This window comes from Pterocles gutturalis, unplaced genomic scaffold, assembly GCF_000699245.1.
Source record: "Pterocles gutturalis isolate BGI_N339 unplaced genomic scaffold, ASM69924v1 scaffold7043, whole genome shotgun sequence".
Classification (NCBI taxonomy): Eukaryota; Metazoa; Chordata; class Aves; order Pterocliformes; family Pteroclidae; genus Pterocles; species Pterocles gutturalis.
The window spans coordinates 1497-22613 of NW_010120318.1; the positions used below are offsets into that span (position 1 = coordinate 1497).

The 21117-nt window shown below is 41.0% G+C and overlaps 1 protein-coding gene across 1 annotated transcript; it reads right to left on the minus strand.

Annotated features, from left to right (window-relative positions):
- Positions 1 to 699: 699 nt before the first annotated feature.
- TBC1D9B (TBC1 domain family, member 9B (with GRAM domain)) lies at positions 700 to 19118 on the minus strand (the record flags this gene model as incomplete). The annotated part of the gene is made up of 20 exons (XM_010076856.1): positions 700 to 1392; positions 2185 to 2291; positions 2744 to 2791; positions 4313 to 4384; positions 4537 to 4602; positions 4942 to 5182; positions 5982 to 6050; positions 6890 to 6988; positions 8163 to 8292; positions 8974 to 9259; positions 9992 to 10109; positions 10860 to 11074; positions 11453 to 11603; positions 12211 to 12372; positions 12532 to 12744; positions 12877 to 13084; positions 13724 to 13982; positions 14614 to 14842; positions 15898 to 16016; positions 19004 to 19118. Coding segments are annotated over 20 exons (3600 nt in total), but the record flags the coding sequence as incomplete, so codon positions are not given.
- Between the last annotated feature and the right edge of the window lie 1999 nt (positions 19119 to 21117).

Consider the following 21117-nt stretch of genomic DNA (forward strand, 5'->3'; position numbering starts at 1 on the left):
AGAATTAGGAAAGCAAATGCTAGAAAAGCAGGTTTGTCTGAAAACTCCCAAACGTTGAAGGAGAAAGAAAGTGATCGTACACTATGAAAATGCCAAATCACATCTGAAAGACACTTGCAGATCTGAGAAACGTCTGTGTTTAGATCTCAGGGTGCTGGGAGCAGTGGGGCACATCTGCATTACAGCTGCTGAGTCACAGAACAGCACTGAAGAACTTACAAGACTATATATAGGTCAGGGTCCTATAGCACTTGACTACACTGCGTTAGCTCTCAGATTGGCAGCCAGAGGTGAACATGGTTTCAAGCCAGGCTGCATCTGCTGTGCAAGTTACCCAGGAACCTACAGCAAACAAGGGCAGGCAAGGAGCAGTTCCTGCTGTCTGAAATAAAACTTCATTAAAATAAAAGCAGAAGGCAGACATGCATAATTTATGGTGGTAATTCTCTATGTCAGGGGCTATTAGGTTCTAATGGCTCTTGAGAATGTAAATCTGTCAGCCAGAGTAGCCAAAGAAGCACCTACACAAACCAGTCACTGTCAGAAGCCCCTTACTGATTGGAATCTGTTGTAATTGTGTAGTTACTGGTCTCTGATTAAAGAAAAAAAAAACCCAAACACAAAATACCAAACCATCCTGCCATCCGCCACATTATCTCCCTGTTTTATCTCCCAAAGACAATTCCTGCTTTCTTGAGTTCACCCAGACACAGAGGAAAGTTCATAGTCACTGGATGAACTGAACTGCCTCTCTACCTTCTTCTGATCTTTGATCTTTTGGAAAATGTTGACCTTTTTCTCAAAATAGTTTACAAGGGCTGTTTCCGTCAGCATGGAAGCTAAGATCTGCTCAAAGGAGATCGACCAGTCAGTATCGATGGTACTGCCATACCTGGCAGCTGAACTGCTGCCCTCACAACCGACCAGGACCGTGTCATCTGCAATGTCTTCACACTGCAGGGAGCCCGTGCTGACCATGGAGTAGGAAGACATGGACATATCATCTTTGGTTTCATCATCTGATAGCAGCTGTAGTGGAGAGCCTTGTCCTTCCCCTGGCCCATCTCCTAGAGTTTGGTTCTCCTGCTGTGTTTTTTCAGGCTGAGCATCTCCACAGGTTTTGTCCTCATGGTCAGCTTGGGGTTGCTGCTCCACTGTTGAATTCTGACTCTGTTCAGATGTTGGCGACTCCTCTTCACTCACAGGATCTTGGGTATTACTTACTTTGCAGTCCTCAGACTTCCTCATGGGCCTGTTGGAGAATTTCTTCCCAACCTCCCCAATTCGCAGCAGGAGACTGGCTACAGTGGCAATTGCATGGTACAGCTCTTGCTCCACTGGGTCCTCACTGAACATGTTGTAAAGGGTCTTGCATAACTCTATGAATTGCTCCTTTAAAAGACAAAGACCAAAAAATCACATTCCAGGCTGAAAAAGGTTGACAGTGGCAGATGAAGCAACAGGCACCATCTCGACTGACTCCTTGGTTATTTGCCTCCCCACCATGTGGCAACTTGCTGTACTGATTCACAACAGCCCAGTACAAACTCTTCTCTTTCTGCTGTAGGAGCTAAATTGAAACACAGCTAGCAATTTAATAGTGGTGGGGTTTTTTTGCTGACAGATGAACAGAGTACTCATATATTCACATCTGTGAAAACCTGAAGTTTTACTTTTGTCCTGCTCTACTCTTTTGTGGTCAGCTGCTAAGCATTTCCAAACTGGTTTAAGTAGCACCCATCAAGGAAATTAGAGACAGAAAAGATCCCAGCAGTCATCAGACTCTCTTTCCTGTAACCACATTCTTCGCTCTCCACCAACCAGCTGTAACTTGAGGCAATGCAAAACCAAAAAAGCCAAACAAGTTTCTATGACTGATGGCATACTTGAAACATACTGCTCTGGAGTGAAAACACAGATTGCAGTTCTTGCAGGAAAAATTGGTCTGGGAAGCAGAGAGAATGAAATACATTTGATTGGTGGAAACAAAGCAGTTTGTCCATGTCCACTGAGGAATTCAGCACAAATGTGTGGAATTAGAGGCTTCTAAAGCTCACCAGACCAGAACAGCAGGGCAATCTACAGGCAAGGCCAGAGAATGCTGGCAAAATGGCTGCACATACTGCTGAGTTCTCCACTAAGCGGTCAGTCATCTAACTGGAAACCTTCACATTCACTTCTTACCTGGCTCATTTTAGGGAGATCTTTAATGGTTTCTTTCTTGGATTCTTTTTCCTTGGCCCACATTCTTAGGTAGTATCTGTAGTCCTGTGGACTGGTTCCTTTCTCCTCTGCAAAGCAAGACCAAGCCACTACTATCAGGTCATTAATGGTTTCAGACTTAACAACTGAACACTGTGCCAGCAAAAATCATGCTGGAAACAGGTTTTATTGACAGTTTAGGAAAGCATCTACCAGGAAGGCTGCATTGTTTTCTGCTGGTTTATCTGATCCAGCTCAGTAGAGCAAAAATTTTTAACACTGCTGCATCAGCTTGACTTCTCATAAGTGAACTCTACGAGTTGACAACTTAGCAAACATGATTTACAAATGTTCTGATCTTCGTATGTAAAAGAGTTAGAGCAGTAAGGCATAAGAGAGATTTATTTCCCAGTTCACATCCCACTTTACCTCTGTCCAGAAGGACACTTTGAAAGGTCTCCTTGATACAGAAACAGACAAGGAACAATTCGTAATATGAGACAGATAAGACTAGAACGTGATCTATTTACAATGAAATTACCTTTTTCTGGACCATTCTCATTCCTCCTTCCTTTATCTTCCTGGGTTTCTAAAAAGTTATGGAATCATCAAAGAATGATTAATAGCTGATTTTCAGCAATATAACACATGAAGAACATAAGACAATTCATATATAAATTAAAATAATACAAGCATATATTTAATAGAAGTTAGATCTCACACTCCCACATCATGTTTGGAGGAGAGAACAGAACAGGATGGAAGCAAGAGGCTGATGAGATGAACTGGATAAAAAGCAACATTGAAAAAGTGGTTGAAGAGCTGAGGGGGAGAGCAGAACTCTTAAAAGAAAGGATGAAACACATATACGAAAGACAGCTAAGCAATGTGATGGCTTAAGGACAAAGAAGTTATCCAAAGCAAGATAATGAATGGAAAAAAACCAAACCACTACTGAGAACATACTTGACTAATATCTACACTCACCATTATTCACTGACTGAATTGACACTTTGGGAGTTATTTGCAGAGTCTAACTTCAGGAACTTCGCTTCTGGTTCCCTATATTGTCACTAGACTATATAGGAAGTCTTGTCTCAACTCTGACTGCACCGAACATCACAACTACATCTTGTACTTACTCAGTTTTTTTTGGTTTTTTTTAGCATTATTACATTTTAGTAAACATTTAGCACAATTGACATACTTTGACCTCCTATTTGACAATCCCTAAAATTGTATTTTAAGAAATACAGTAAGTTAGTCTATGAGCAGTTTCACAATTCAATGGCACGCATCCTTATTCCTTTCAATTGGAAGACTGTGGAGGAGGCACAGGTATCATCTACCCAGGCCAGCAAGCCCAGCACCCTCACACTCTGCTCTGAGCATATTTTCCCCCCGCTAGTTTCTAGGGTGAGATAAAATCCACTGAAAGTAGCCGGACAAAACCCATTTTGACCAAGGTTGAAACCCAATAGTCAGAGTATACTGAAAGCTATCTAATTACTTATAGCACTTTATTCATATTCAAGTGTCATGAGAGAGGAGCAGCAGTGACAACTTCAGAGTATTTAAAATAGCACACTGGTGCTGGCAGATGATATCAGCATTATAGCCATGCTCAATGCATGCACATAATCCATGGACTGACCTTGAGACTCACAGTGCAGGCAGAAATCCAGCTCTGAGACAAAAGGAGATACTTGAGCAGCAGAAAGAGGGGCTGAGGGGACAACTATCCCAGATAAAACGGAAGAAAAGGCCAGACACAGACAGACAAAGAGAAGGAAACAAAAACAAGAAAAGAGACAATGAGACTTGCATGAAAAACCTAAATCATGGTGGGAAACAGGGGCTGGCAAAAGCACACTGCTCCTCCTCAGCAGTCTGTGACTGTGCCTCAGAGCATGCTGTGTCCTGCACGAAATGAGGACTGAGGAGCTTAAGCTCCAAACTTCTTTCCCATCATGCAGCAGACAGCGAACTCACACTGGCAATCTCAACATGCTACCACCACGCTTTGCAAAAAATCACCACTAGCAGCACACGGATTTATGCTGCTACCTCTGCCTAAACCGAGAGGTAAAGGCAGCAAGTGTTGCATTACCTTCTGTTGTAACATCCTCTGTGAAATAACTCGTGGCCTCCAAGGCAGACTCAGTCTCCTCTGGATTCAGAGCTGTATTTACAGAGAAGGAAATGTTAAGATCCCTGAGCTACTGAAAAAAGTATCACCAACTTTATTAGCAAAATTAATGAGGCATCCCTTTTCAACTGCATGTCAGAACAGATCACGCTCAATAGTAGCAACATATGAAAGCAATCTCTTACCAGGAGGCAGATGCAGTTTGTAAAGTACTTTAAGTTTCTCAGTGAGGTCACCATGGTACATCCCACCTGTGAAGAAAAAGTGGTTAAGAAAAATAGCACTGCTCACAGGCTCAAAACACAAGTTCACACGTAATGAGGAAACGCTAACTGCACAAAGCCCTGTGCAGAAGCAGTAAAGAAATCCACAGCAAAGCTGCATCTTGCTAGTTTGCCACTTATCGTTTCCCAAAACAGGAGACTGCAGAGCAGCAAACACACATCTTTTGTTCTGCCTGAGGCTTCCTGTAAGGCTGTCACCCTCCCATCATGATAGTGCAAACATCACTATCTCCTTTTAATTCTCTGCTTGGAAAAGGACAGAAACATTTTTTGGAATATTCCATCATCTCCAAAAACACCACTTACTCATCCCTGTCACAAACTCCTTGAAGTTAATGAGAGAATCCCTGTTCTCATCCAGAAGCCGGAACAAACGCCCTGCGAGCACAGGCGTGTGTGCGCCACAGGACCAGGGCGTCAAACTGATGAACAGGTCCTTGAACTGCTCCATGTCTATGCGATACTGCTCCAGGTAGGGTAAACTCTGATCTCGGCGAGCAGCTGCAGCGCGATTATTTCCCCAGTAACAGCTCATCAGATACTTTGCCTTTGGAGGGAAAGGATTAGTAGGTCAGGTTATACTACACTAGGAAAATCCACTGGAGCTGAGACTTTGTTATAGCTCAAGAATAGCATTGAGTAAGTAGAGAAGACACATTTCAGGACACACTCTTTATCTTCCTCATTATTCCTAGTGCTACTTCGCTACAAAATAATACGAAGGAAGAGACATGGGTTTCACAAAAAGAACAAAGAACTATTTTAAGTGAAAAATACAATGAAATTATTTCAGTTTTGAATGAAATGACACTCAGGCTTTACTACAAAGGGAACATGCAGGTTTTAGAACCAAGGCTCTCCTTCTGAGTCTACAGCACAGTGCAACTGTTGGCAGTGACTCTGGTAAATGCGGTTGGGTAATATCACTCTTAAAAAATACACATAATGACCAATAGAGGCAAAGAACTTGAGTAATTTTGTCAAAATTACAGAGCAAGTCAATGACAAACTTGAGAATAAAAATTGAGGTATGTTATATCCTAGTTCCCCATTATAAGTGCTATGTGAGATTCCTTTCCATTGACTCCATGATCTCTTCCTGAATAAGCATGAATGAAATCCTGTGAACATGTTCTGGCCATCTTTGTAAAAAACAAAACAAAACAAAACACACAACTGGATAGTAATAAGCCCAGTCTCACTGGCACCATGTATAACAGAATGCCACATCTGTTTCTGATAGGTTGGATTAAGTATCAGAGCAAAGTCACTGCTTCCCTTTCAACTTATTTTGATACTTGTTCTCTCTGTGTCAGAACACATTTTTCCTTGCTCTATCTTCTTACCTTGAACACTACATACAGCTCTTCTAGTTCTTCTATAGAGAAACCAATGTCACCAGACACAGCTCGGACCTATAGTTAGGGAGAAAATAGAGTGAATAATTTATTTCAAAGCTAGAAAAGTTAAATATGACTCAGTGGAAAATCTATGGAACATAGAAGAGAAGAAAACAAGTGCAAGGAGATATGACACAGGATGGGAGGGAAAGCATAACCATTCTAATTCCTGCCATTGCTATGGATTACAAGTCAGGAAGATAGTTTCTGGTCAAGCAGAAACTGATGACATTTTGAGCAGCTAGAAAAAATTACTGTGCTTATTTCCTGTTTGTGCAGACCTGGCTGTGCATACTGTGTTGCCCCTCCCTTTTGTTTTTATCTTCAGATATTTGACTCAGAAGCATTGAAAAATAACAGTGAAAGAGACACATGGATGAGGGTCTCCACCTAGACATGGGAGGTAATTGCCATCGATATGGATACTCCCATTTGGCTGTGAACCCTTCTGTAAAATTCCCTAATACGCTATCATACTCTCTAAATGTCAGGAAAATAATTATCTGCTAGCTAGCTTTTCCCAAAGATTCCAGGCAAACAGTAAAGCAGACAGCTCTAGGCAGTGGAGACCATTACAAGGCCTACAAGTGGTTATTTATCTCCCTCCACACCAAATATCTCATTCAGTCATGCCCTAACACTTCAATCCATTTCATTGGATTAACTAGAAGCATGTGAAGAAGAAAACTGAAGATCAATTATTCTAGCCAGTAAATCCATTTTTCACATGAACTGCAGTTCTTTAAGTCAATTAAAACTGAGACTGCTACAGCACAAACTTTCTAGATGTCCACAGCAAAACACATGCCATTAATACGCCATTTGGTAGCTCATTCAACCTGGGAGGCACATACCACACTCTTCTTGGCTGTATCCTCCAGAGACTGGATCACTTTCAGCCTTTGTTTAAAACGCATTTGTTCAATGTCATCAGCCTTCAGATTGCTAAATTTCTATGAGAAAGGAAGCAGACCAGGTCAACATCATCTCCTAAAGAAAGGACAACCCCTGTTCAATTACATGTTCTTCAATAAGTGTGCTATGCCCTCAGAGATGATCTAAAATCCCTAGAAGCTTTTTACGAGCAGCAAGATGAGAAATCACTTGAGTTCTATTCCCTATTCACCGCTGTCCTGTAAGAGAAGTCATTCCGAATTCACGAGAAATACAACATCAGAGGTTTCTGAAGAACAGTTGAAAACCATCTGTCAGGACTGACAGAACTACAGATCCTGTACTGTGGCAGAGATAAGAGAATAGTCAGGCTGTCATTTCTTCCAGTCCTGCTTTTTTTCTAGGACCCACATGAGATTCAGCTAGAAACACCAGTTAACAGGCTTTTCTACTGACTAGGTCTGACAAGTAAGATTAATTTGGTGACATTCTTTTAAAGAAACAGAGAACAAACAGAGATGGCATATTGGAAGAAACAAACAAAATACCCAGCAAAATAATAGCTGCCTGACTGTAAGCAGCTGGAAGGGGACAGGATGAAGCACAGAAGATAAAAACAGAAATGAATCCACATGTACCACAGCATAGCTGAGAAGAACTGTCAAACACCAGTTCTCTTGCTTGTGTTCTTTCCATCATTCGGATACAAATACATGGGTTTGTTCTCGGTATGAATACTGAGGTACACCTCCACCAGCGCAGAGGTACTTCAGCAGCATCAGCACCATTCTCAGGTCACCTTCCTATTACTGTAATGTGGATCCCAGAACAGGATTCCTGTGCACATGGACTGGGATGCTTCAATGTTTCTGCAGTATACGTCATAATTTTAGCCCTGAATTTCCTTCCCCAACTCCTTAGCACTGACAATCCTCACATACAAGCAAGAACCAAGACTTTTTTGGCAAAGCAGGAAGAAATCTCTGGTCTGTAATTTTTACTTATTTGCAGTCTTTGTTTTAGTCTCCACTGGTGTTGGGGAGACTCTTTGTATTCCACAACAGCCAACAGTGTTAGGCTCTACTCGTAACAAACAGGAGGATAAATGGCTTCGGTCTGCACTCCTTGAGCACCTCAAACTATGAACACTGTTCAGATTCTGGCTGCACAAAATATAAAACTGGATGTTAGTAGAGAAAAATCTCTTGGCCAAAAACTGAGCCAGAACCTTACCTCATAGGATGTTTTGATGAGTTCAAAGATGTCGATTTCAAGTGGTGGGTCATCTCCACTGGTCAATAGGGCGTGCAAGTGGGGAATAGGAGGAGAGACGCTCTGTCTGTTAACTACGTTGTCCAAATATCTGTCAGGAAAAAACAGAACAGACGCAAGACTCCAGCATTAGTGTTCAGGAAAAGGAGTAATATCCTAAATGTATAATTTCTAACTTCTTTGTATTATTAACCTAAACACGTAGGAAATTTAATTTTTCCCAGCTAACCTGCAATGGTACTCTCAGTGTACCTGAAGTAAAGTTGATTTTCACCCTATTTTGCGGGTATCTACTCTTTTTAAAGGGGGCTTCTAGTAGTAAGGTGAAGATCTTGCTGCACATAGAAGAAATTCACATTTCAAACAAGATAATAATACATTTTCTAGACTTAGGAGATATCTGTTTGGTAAAGTTTTATGTTTCTAGAAGGCAATTCCTGACAGGATCTGTTCTTAACAGTAGATCAGAATCCTTTTGTGAATTTCAGATAAACAACCCTTTGGAGCTCAAATTCAAACTGAGAATCAGAAATGCATTATGCTGCAAAGCAAACAATTCCAGAAATACGGGATTCCTCCATACTTGAGCCAAAAATCAATTTTCAGCTGTTGTAGAAAGCAATAGCAAACTTTTCTGGAGCTCAAGTTTCGTCTATTTGTCTGTTTGTTTTGTTTATCTGTGACCTGCTATGTAATGGAATTAGGTAAAAAGAGATGATGACCAAAAGGGTACTTTTACTATTCAGTTATAAATCAGCACAATGAATGGTACCTGCCCAGAATAGTCATGGCTTCACCTTCATCACAGCACTGTAACAACTTCTCCATGTTGGCATCAAGTATGGCCAATGACACCTGCAAGATAAACTTGATTCCCTCATAGAAAAAACAGTCGACAATGACCACGGCACTCTCAAAGGGCATGACACTGAGGAAGAGAGTAAGAAACCAGGAAAGGGATATGGTGGAAATCACTCCCAGGTCCTGCATCTTTTCTGACAGCTGTGGGAGATACTCTCGTGTAAGTTCTTCAAATATACCTTGGTCCACCAATGCACCTGGGAAAACAAACAAAAACAATGGTAGAACTCAAACTGCTGGTATCATGGTGCTATACACCCTGGTGGTATTGTGGTACTATACCCAAGGTAATAAATGATTTAAAAATATAGTGTAAGTTCACTTCAATTTCATATAAGCTTCTTAACATCAGAATTAAAATTAATACTTTATTTAGATTTATTCTCTGATCTCAATAAAAACAACACATTTAGATAGAGACCATTCCTACACTGCAGAGCATGCAGAAACAGAATCTTTCATTGATCTATGCATTTTCCCTGAAAGGAGTGGTGGAGGATTACTGATATTATGGTATTTACATCAAACTATACTGTTTCATACACAGCAACTTTAAAAGCCCATGAAGCAGTGCTTTCACTAACCTTTCCTGGGAGCCTATTCCAAAGATTTAATACATCATTCAGATGGGTAAAAAATAACTCAATATTTTTCTTCTAGACATGCCTCTTTACTGCTAATGGTCCCTCCTGCTACCAATTTTTAGTGACTTCATCTTCCTTGTTACTACAAGGTAGTACTACAACCTTCGTAGCCTGTAGTGTCTCTTCCTATGTCTCCATCACACACCTGCAACTTTAAAGGGAACAGGGTTGTGCTTCATCATCTTTAAAATGCAAATTCATTCTGAACAACAAAGTGTTCCTGAGAGATGCTGGTGCAACTGTAGCTGAAAATCCAGGCTCCAGCATGAATTTGACAAGACTCACCCACTACTCTTGTGTTGTAGTAATCTGGTAACATCCGCTCACATAAAGCCACAAGGAGCCAGAACGCCTCTTCCTCGTTGCAGTACAGCAACAGTACTGATGTGACAATGTTCATGGCCTGCGAGCCGGCAGAGTTAAATATGCAGATAGAGGAGAGAAACATTAAGATGTTCATGAAAGTTCCATCATTACAGACCAGCTAAACTTAAAAAGCATGAATACAGCAAAACTGACACTACTAAGAGAGACATCTCTTTCCAGATTTTACTGGTATCTGAGTCAACAGATGACCTTGAGTCAATTTACCTTCCTGTTTGAGTTCCTCTGCTCGCGAGGCAGTGAATACAACAACTTCTTGTCAAGCACTTTCATTAACCAATGTGACCAAGTATAATTTTCAAAGTTTTCATAAAAAGCTTTGCAACAATTTGGTTGTAACAGAACAATGTAATGAGAACCTCTAATACCAGAGCAATGGGGAAAACAAATCTGAATTTCCACTGAGTTTTTTCACAAACCAGCAACTGGGTTTGTTTTCAGTACACCACCCATGTGCACCAGCACTTGTTCAATTTAATCGCTCTTTTTAATGAAACCACACACGTTGCTGAACTAGGGAAAGCTCTAGTAGGAAAACTAATAAAAGACTCTGTCATTGCACCTAACAGAAATGTGCAAAGTCTATTCAAATGCTGTATCTGAAGGACAGTTAAGAGATCTTGCAACATCAACACTTCTTTCCTACTCTCACACCACCACATGGACAGCATGAAGGAAAGGTCTGAAACCAAACAAAAAACTGCAGAAAAAAGTCAGAGTCAATCATGGCCACTGTGTAGGGCTAACAAGTCTAAGACTTCTCTCTTACCTGACAGTACCCAATTGTTGGATTTCTGAACGCATAAGCTGTTAAGACTCTCCGGAGGGCAGCAATTCCCAGCTCATTCTGGAAGGCAGGATGTTCTGGCATAGAACGGTGCAGATCTCTCTCAATTTCCTCTGTAGCAAGATTGTACTTTCCCATTGACTTTTCCACAAGATCTGCATAGTAACCAGGATGAGTCACCATCTCATTCCAAGCCCCTGTAACAACAAACAAATACTGCTTCACCTCTTGAGCTTTGGAATACAGATTTTATGTCCACAGTTTCGGAGAAGAGGCAGCCAGGAAGTACTACATGAACTCATCAACTAAAAATAGATATGAAAGTACAACAAACTCATTGTTAAATCATCATGCTAGAGTCTAGGGCCCAACACTGAAACACAGACAAAGGAGGCCAAAGAGCTGCCATGCTCATAAAGTAATCTCAGGAATATGATCACTGGATTTTTGTCAAAAAACACCATGTATCGTTCAGGTGGAGTTCTGAAATGAGCTAGGATTTATATATTTTCCTTTGAGATGTGCAGAAAGGTTATTCCTGCTAGCTGTCAAAAGTACCCAGCACAACTTCCTACCTGAGAAAAGGAGCCACAGCTCTCCACGAAGATTCTCTGGGATTCCTTTTTGCACCAGCTCCCTAGTCTTGGCAGTGCGATACATACACATTCCTCGCCCATATTCAAAGAAATGAATGTTCCAAGACTCCTCCTTCATCTTCTCCTTTGCCTTCACAGGAACAAATATGGCCATTTTAGGAGATTAATGAATTTTTATGTTTGTAGGTCAGGTGATTTCTGAGTATACTTGGGCCTACACTTCACAAGAGAAGTGCACTGTGACATTTAAAGCCTTTCTTCCTCCTGCTGGACAAAAGGGTGTACGCTAATCTACTCTGTTCTGGATCAGTTCAGAACTTGCTTAAAGCTAAGTCTTTACAATGCTAACGTGGGCTGTGCAATGGCACTACACCTTTCAAATCCCTACATAAATGCAAGCAGAACTGTGCTGTAAGACAATTAAGTAGCAAGCAGAGATACCAGTTCTCTGCTTTCTTGATCTGAAAAAGAGCAGTTCTTCATGGACACGAATTTACATCCCAGAAGCACCGCAACACTGACTTCTCAGCCTCTAGTCAAGTATCTCAGGTATTTCAGTACCAACAGAGTAAGCTGTGGTCAGGTTTCAACTATGCAGCACTATCACTGTGACAGACACAGCAGTGATTCTGCAAGACTGACCAGCAACAAAATGGACTTTCAGTCTTAGAGCAGGACAGGAGATCTGCAATCTACTGTAAACTATTTTGAGTTAGTTAAGTTAAAATATTATTTACCCCTTTGGGTCCCAAGAGCTCCTCGGAATTTCTTCTGAAGAGTTTGAGTAGTCCCTGAGAGGCTGTTGGCACTTCCCCGGCAGAGAAGTTGACAGGTCTATTGCTGAGAGCAGATGTGGGGCTAACTGCAAGTGGGCTGCTGGAAGGCAACTCTGGAACCTCCTGAACAACAGAACATAAGGCATCTGAGCTCAGACAGCCTCCCTCCTCTACTAATTCTCCAAGAGACAGCATTTGCTGGTGAGGAGCACTGTTAATGCACTGTAGGGAGCATTGCTCTGAGAAGTACATAAATGCTCCTCCCAGCTATTTCCTTTGTACCTCACAACCAGGATCAGCCAAATTCCACTTCCACTCCCTGCCGCTGTTGCACGGTTTCTTGGATGGCGTTCTCTGCAAGAAGTCAGAGATTCTCTGTACCAAGAAATCGCGGTCTTTCAGATTGGCAAAGAAGAAGGTCATTTTACTTTTCGTGCTGATGGACAGAGGGCTGGGCAAGACACTGGAACTATCGGCTTTCTCAACTATTGTCACCTAGAAGACAAAGACAAGGGCCATTTGGATCTAGCAGATTCTCCGTTATCTATAAAGCACTGCACAAAAGCTAGAAGCACACAAAATACAAGAAAGGCTCACAGCCTTAATATACAGTTAAGAAATCCTCACCTCTCTGAGAGGAATGATGAGATGACAGGCCTCCTCTGCCTTGCTGGCAAAACAGATGTAATTGTTGGAAACAAACATCTGGCCAGGAATATGCATCTTGTTGAATGGCGTCCACAAGGTACAGTCTGTATGTCCGTCCAGGCATTCATCCTTGGGCAACCGGAAAGTGGCACGGTAGCACTCATTTTTGGCTCGAGCATCCAGGTCTCTGGGGAAAAGTAAAGAGCAGTCTCCAGAGGTTTTTCCTCACTTGAAAAATCCACTCAAACACTAATGTTGTGTTCATTCCAATCACAACCTTCAGACTGTGCTGTGTATTCTTAGTATTCATTTCTCTAACTGAGATGCCACCCCTTATCTGACTCCTCTTTCAGCCTTCAGACATGCTTCACTGACAAGGTACGTCCTGCAATACAAGATAAAATATGGAAGTGCATCTGCAAAACTTAAATGTTACATCAGATTCTGAAACTGCAGAGAACAGTCCCCAGCGGGAGGATTTATTACAATACTAATTACTTTTTATGAATCTTCAACTTCAGACAAAGGGGCTGATGTAATTTTCCTCTTTCACATTTTTTAAATGGCATTTTCAACAGCTTCTAGTTGAAAATTCCTTCTGCCAGTGCCTAGTCATGCATGAGCAAGACATGAGGGTGTGTGTGAATTCAGTACCAATTTGGGATAGAACAAAAAAAGAACAGGCAGAGGGCTAATGACTGAAATAAGTGATGCAGCCCCCAGAGTGAGAAAACCCCAGTGGCACCTGGGAGCTACACAGTAATGCAGATTTATTATTACAATCCCCTGTTATCTGTTTCCTCTTCTCACTGCTGGGAACATATACCTTTTTAATGCAGAGATGTTCTTAAGAGGCTTCCTGGGCTTTGGGAGGGACTTGTCCTGGAGGAAGCTCTCATTATCCAATAGCTGCCGCATGGCAATGTTAGCCAACTGCTCCATCAGCTTGAATGTCTCGTTGATGTTGAGAAACATGGAAAAATAAAGTTCACTGTCCCTTGTGCTTACTTTAATGCACTCAGGGAACAGCAGTGTAGCATTTTTTTCTAGCTGGGTTACATCCACCCACTGGATCACCAGTGTAACTGAGAAAGAAAGTTCAAAAAAACTACTATTACCATCTGAGGCAAAACAACAAACAACCAGAAATGAAGCTCAAGCAGTAAGTAAGCTCTCAGTGTAGAGTGTTTCCACTCATACACATGGACAATTAATTTCTTCATACTTTTACTGGGTTCTCAAAAAATACTTGGAAATAATCTTCAAGATTAACTAGACTATAAATAATGCAGTTCCAAAAGAACCACCTCCCATCCACTAAATGCTTTCAGCTACAATTACTCAAGTTTTTGTTGCTTCTTTCCAGCAAATTAGCTTTCCACTCAGGAGTTCAAGCCTTGTAAATACTGGGTCTTGGCGGTGGTTCCAACTAAAACTCAAAGTAAAAATATTGCTTGGTTCTCTAATCCAGTTGACGTAAAACTTCAGGTGTACTAGTACAACTTGAAAAATGTTTTGAAAAATGACTCAGGCACTCAGTCTAAACATCACTGAAGTGCCTACGAGTGCAATGACTGATCTAGGCATTGAGCAAGAGCTCAAAGGATTCCTAAAAGAAGAAAAATTGTCAGCTTAAAAAAAGTTCACACAAAAGATCAACTGCATCAAAAGATCATGGGAAACAGCAGAAAAACAATTAGCAGGCTTGTAACTCACCCTCTTTGCCCAGCAGGAAGGAGTAGAAACAGAGGTGATTGACAGTGAGGTACAGCCAGCCCTGCCTGGGTACACGCCCCTTCCAATAGCTGCAGGAATAGTAATTGACCAACTTCTCCACCTCGGGCATCCCAAACTGCTTCCGCATCTTCAGTTCAGCCTCTTTGAATTTACCTGGATCCTCTTCACTCTGGGGCTGCTCATTCTTGTTCTCTTCAGCAATAATTCCCTGAAAGGACATGGAAGGAGAGAGAGAAGAAATGGAAGGGTACGTGCCTGCTGACAGACATAACATACAGCAAAAGGTCACAGCAGCAATCCAGAAGACAGAAAGAAGAAACACGACACAGCAGTTATCATTTCTCCTGTCACGTTAGAGAAACAGCAAAGACATGCAGAAAGAGCAGTCAGATAGTCAGGGAGTCTGTGATCTGGGATCTACTCCTGAACATGGGCAGCAAGCATTCATGTTTAACATTTGACTGCGTTTCTCACAGCTGGCCTGGTAACACTTTGAACACCCTGCAGGAGAAATGAAGTCTATTTTCACTTGCAAACATGCTTATTCAACAGGAAGAAGATCATCTGCCAGGAAGGGCAGAACTCCACACTCTGTCAGATCTTGACTGGCCAGAAGGAAAAACAAATGACCACAATCTCTCTCATACACAGACACACACAGAGAAAATACAAAGACCGACTGAAGTAGTGCAAAGACTCAAATGGCTGCTGCTCAATAAAAAACTGTATTTATTTTTATAAGTTTCTACTCTGGAGAATTTGTGGGCTGGGAATCTGAAGTGTGCTAACTGTACAGCAAGCAGAGACACTCGCCTGCCTCAGAAGTCAGCGGAAGTTGGGGCGCAGCTCCTTTACAACCTAGATATCTTTTAGACCATTGTGGCAGAAAAGTACATTGCTTGCGAACTAGAACTCTCTCTCCTGTATTTGTTGCTAGATGAACGCTGTTAAACATTCTCTCTGCATCAAATGTATAATTGGCAAGGATTTTAAAGGTGTATTATGTTTTAGTTAGTAGGAGCATCCTAAACAGGCTGTTCCTTGAGATCTACTGCTCAGAACCTTTGTCCAGTGTTATGACTGTAACGTGATGCTGATAGCACTGTATGTATTCCATGACAATTCCAAACGTATGTATGTCTGAAAAGGGAGCAGAGACAAGTTTTGCAGTGGAGCTCTTGCTCCCTCCCTCCCAAGGGTAAAAAATTCTTAAAACCACCTTTCTCATAATCTGGAAGTCCTTCAGGGAAACGGGTCACTTACGTGTATCTTGCCCTTGACAAAGGTGGTGATATCTTCTTCATTATCAAAGATAGACAGAGTCTGCAGTAAGTTATTCTCCAGCCATTCCCAATGCTTTGTGATCTCTTTACGAGATGATCCTGATTCAAGAGGTGAAAGATGATAGGAAGAGAAAAAAAAAAGAAAAGGAAATTAGAACAAGGTCTTTTTTCCTTCAAGTTCACAGCAGGAAACTAATAATTGCCAACAGTGACCAAGACACATGGAACACACCAACTGTACACATGTATTGTATGCACACCAATGTTGTTTCTTATGAAATGTCTCCACTGGCACTTAGGATAATGAGCATGCTACCAACAGATCACCCTATTTGCCAGTGCACACCAAACACAGCTTTTTTCCCCAGACAAAAGGCATTATTAAGTTCAGACAAGAAGTACTCTTTTAATTCCTGGTATTCTAAAATAAAAACAATGAACTTTCATAAGATCTTTGATATTTCAGAACAACTGAAGTTCTTACACCTACAAAAAGGTTCCATTTTCTATGAGCAATGGTCAGCAGAGAACATAGAATTCCAAACCAAAAAGTAACCTAAATACTCACATCAGAAATTTCTCTGCATTCTTAAGCAAAAATGTCACAGCAAAACTTACATCAGTTAGTTGGTCTTTAACAGTCCACAAGAGTTCACAAAGGATAAGCTTTACTGTGTAATCAACTTAAAGAACTTTTCTGTAGAAAGCTGCCTTAGATAGCTGCCATTCATTATTTGAAAGATTTGTGTTTACTAAAAGATTTCTCTCTCTATCAACAGCTATCTCTATATTCTCTTGTAGATAGAACAAAAATGCAGAAGAAATAAAGCAACTCAACTTCAACAAGATAAGAAACATCATTAAATGCAGACAAAAAGAAATCTGTTTAAATGCAAATCGAAGACATTTTTAAGTCTCTCGTTGCCAAATTCCAGCAAATTTATCTTCTGAAGTTTCACACAAAAGCAGTGGGATATCTAAAAATGTTAACAGCATGCCTCCCACTACTCGATTTCTCTGCAAGTGCATCAAACCCCTCTGTGTAGTTAACGATGGAAAAGAAGAAAGCAGCAGACAACAAAAGCAGTTCCCTAAAGCTATTCTCTACCTGACTTTCTTTTTTAAGAGGCAGCTTCAGCAATGAAATAGTCTTCACATATTTGTAGTTGGATACCTAACCACAAAACCCAATGCCAGCTAATCTGTGGTTCCATAAACTAAAATAAGTCCAGGCCCTAAAACCAAAAACTAGAAGCAAGTAAGCTGTCTTGTCTCAAAGGACTGCAGGGCTATGAATTTGAGTTTGCATGTACAGCCCAATGGATCAGACAACAACTATTTTTTCTTTTGCTTCTGTGTGTAAGTTTATTTGACATCTATCCTAGACATCTGACAATGTTTTTAAAGCATAAATGATTTTGAGTAATATGAAATGGCTTATTTTAAGGGCACAGAATTATCAATTATAGGAGACGCTTTGGTTGTAGAAAAAGACTCCACAGGTCCAGGAACAATGGCAGGGGTATAAAGTCTGCATTCTGTTTTGATTCATGAGCTGCATCTCTCACCAAGCAGCAGCAGACAAATTGCTAAAACAAGCCAGGCCTGAATAACTGACGGCTTTCTAAGAACAACATTGGAATGACACACATGAAGGAGTACAATTCTGCAATTCCTACAAAAAGAGTTGTAAGGACAAAGTGCTGAGAAGCCAAAGGTGCACGCATGACCAGAATGCTGCCCACTGGTATTTACACATGGTAAATCAGAAACAAAAGATGCGCGTTTTTCAACGAGAGTGCCACATACATTTTATAACTTTAAGTGAATACCAGTACTCTTACTTTGACAGTAAAATGAGAACCAGCTATGATTTAAAAATATTTTGGATGAAGACAATATATTTACTCCAGTATAACAATTCATCGCACTCCATTCGGCTCTTACATGGCCCATCTCATTTTTCCATGCTGCACTACTTAAAAGTAACTGAGATACAGCAGATATCAGCTACAGCACTCCTGAAACTGTACAAAAATAAGACATCCATTGAGTGTCAAGATACTATAAAATTTCAGATTTGCACTGTATGTGGCCATTAAATATTCTGCTTTTGTCTATGCAGTTCTGGCCTGACATTTGTTCTCTGTCTTTCTTCCTCTCTGCCTCCTCCTTCCTCAAAAGGGAAACTGAGTTTCTGTGGAACACAGCAGAGTTTCTAAACCCCTCTTCTGCAGAACTTCAGTAGCTCTGCAAGGAGAATATTGTGTTGGTTGCCTGGGGATAAGATAGGAACAGGGAAAACAAGACATCAGCATCTGCGGGCTTAGCAAATGATTACTTCATGCTCAGATTTTATGTCTCAACCACAAACTGAGAAGTAAAGATTCTTATTGTAAACAAAGTCAGTCTAACCAATACGTCTGAAGATATTTTCTCTTTAGCAACCAGTAGGACTTAAAGCCTTAATCAAAGTTTGGCACTAGATATTAAAAGGTTGTATCCCAGTATTTTAATACAGCCGTTATGCCTCTCAAGTAAAAGAGGCCACGGATTCTTGATGTTTTAAAAAAATATTCTTGAAATATATACTACAGATATACTATGTCAATACATCTATTATAAGCTAGAAATAGCAGAAAAAATAAATTGGATCAAGACAGTACAGAGATTCCCCAAAGAGTGTTTGGCACTTTGAATGACCTTACATGTTCCCATCTTGTACCGTGTTCCTGGTAAGCAGGCTTTGGCACAACACTCATCATCCCACAGCCATCCTATCGTCACAGTTTTATTCTCTGAACAATCTCACCATGACCTTGCAAACAGATACACCTTGGAATAAAGAAAATTCATAACATCTGCAGAAACAGAAGCTTTTACAGAGCCTTAAGTTCCTAAACTACAGTTTAAACAACACTGAGAAGTTTTGTCATTTCTGGCATGTTCCACTGCCCCACCAGGAGCTCTGCAAAGTTTCCTGAGCAGCCACAGAATACTCCTACGTGGATCACTGATCCTCTGATCCAAACAGATATGGGAGTAACACAAACCCAATCCCCGACAAGAGTCACATCAATACATACCACACGCCACTGCCCAATATACTTGAGAGTCCTGGGTCTGGTGCAGAATACGGTATGGGGCAACTCTGGCACTGGAATCCAAGACCACGTCTAATGTTCCCACAAGAAGACCTAGGAGGCAAAGAGAGAGAAATTAAAACAATGTAATACCAAAACAAAGAATCACGTTAAGTAAAACTAGAGGCTCAACACTATAGAAAAATTACAATGTTCATATCACGTACGCTGTGATGGAAGAGCAACAGCACTCGGTCGAAGAGATGACGACATACCTCCACCCACTGCAAGCAAATTACCTATAAACCAACTACAGCCAATACCACTGGTAATGGATAAAGGTTGGATGGCAATTAAATGTCTACTAAACCTCATTATAATCCTCCGCCTTCCTAGGAGAGTTTTGTAACAAAAGCGAAATGTATTTTTCTCTGTGGGGTTTCTGTTGCTAATGATGATTTTAAAGCCTACTAAAACACAGAAGAGTTTTTGACGCTGTGTCTTTCAGCATCACCTATGCAAACAGCAGGGTAAGACAACTCATCCAAAATGGAATCAAACAGCTTTAGAAAAACTGGGGCTTCCAGGCTTCAGTGACGGTTCTAACAGTACTTCAGTTAAACAAAGAAAGAAGGCAGAAAATCAAAATTTTATAATAGAGAAGTTAAAATGGCTTTGATATGATGTCAAATATAGCAGCAGGCACTTCCAGAATAAATGCTGACAGCTGTCAGATTTTGCAAATCCATTTATTTCAATGAAGACTCTTCACTAGATAAATCACATATCTAAGATGATACTTTGCTCTGTTACTCTAGATAATGCACTATGAGCATTTTTAATGCTAATTAATTTTGCAACATCCTCATGATGAAAAATTTTCTAACATTAAAACTCAGAGGGATAACATGGTTGCTCCTCTGGATCACTCTTCGGGAGGCCCAGGCTCAGTCCCCTGCTCTGCTCCCTACAGTTTGGGTAAGTCTGAGAAAACCGTACTCACCCATACCTCATTCACTACCATGAAACATGCAACTTCCCCCCCCATTATCTCTCTTGGCTATCCAAAAGCAACAGGTTAGGAGCATACCACTGAACATACTTCAAGAGAAGCGCCATCCACAGCAAGCTCACCTGTAATCCTTAGAACAAATACGTATGTATCCAGCACTACAGGATCTCAGTTTTGACTCCAGGTTACACGTGTTTATTTTTAGGTAGAATTCAGATTTAAAGGTCATTTGGAATGCTTCCTATAACAATACCGAATGTGTCAAATACTGACATAGGGATCGGTAACACAACATGTGTAAGAACTTGAGCATGACAGCAGTCTAAACACCTTTCCAGCTTGGCTGAATATCTACATTTTAACCCTAGGATGTCAACTCGCAGTTGTACAGCTCCTTAAGAAGGACACGTGGCTTTTAACACACAGGAGTGCTGAAGCAGAGTCTCTCCATGAGCTAAACTAGCTCAAGAAGTAAACGGGCTCAAAGCTTCAACCATTTCAGAATAGACCAGATGTTTCCAAAATAGCACCAAGTGTCCTTTCTTCTTCTAAAAACCTAGGAAATTCCAGGGTACAATTATATGCCTACATGCAAAATTACGCAAGTAAGTTATGTTACATAAAACAAAGAATTCAAAATAATTTTAAATACTGTGAAAAGATGAAATGTGCTAAGGATGTTTATCAGCTGCATCATTTCTGCAGTTAGTGTACTTGGCTAACAGGGACAATGCACCGAACTGGTTGTGCCTAATTCACAAATGTAAAAAGCCCATTTTTATTATTCACATAACTATGCAAACATTTCGCACATAAATGGGGTGTTTTAAAAGTGAGGGGATTTTCTGCTGTTGTTGACATTGTGCCTTGGTCACGGTCATGTTCTTTTAACAGCTTCTGTCCCCAAACACGGCTCTCAGGCACCCACACATGGGGTGCACCCCCCCAGCCTCACCCCCGGCCCCAGCACACCACTACCTGCGTGCGGTCCCACTTTCACCCTCTAAACCTTGAAAACCCACACACACACACCAAAAAACCAAACCAACCCAAAAACCTCAATAATTCCAGGCAACACGAGTATGACACAGAAGCCACTGCTGAC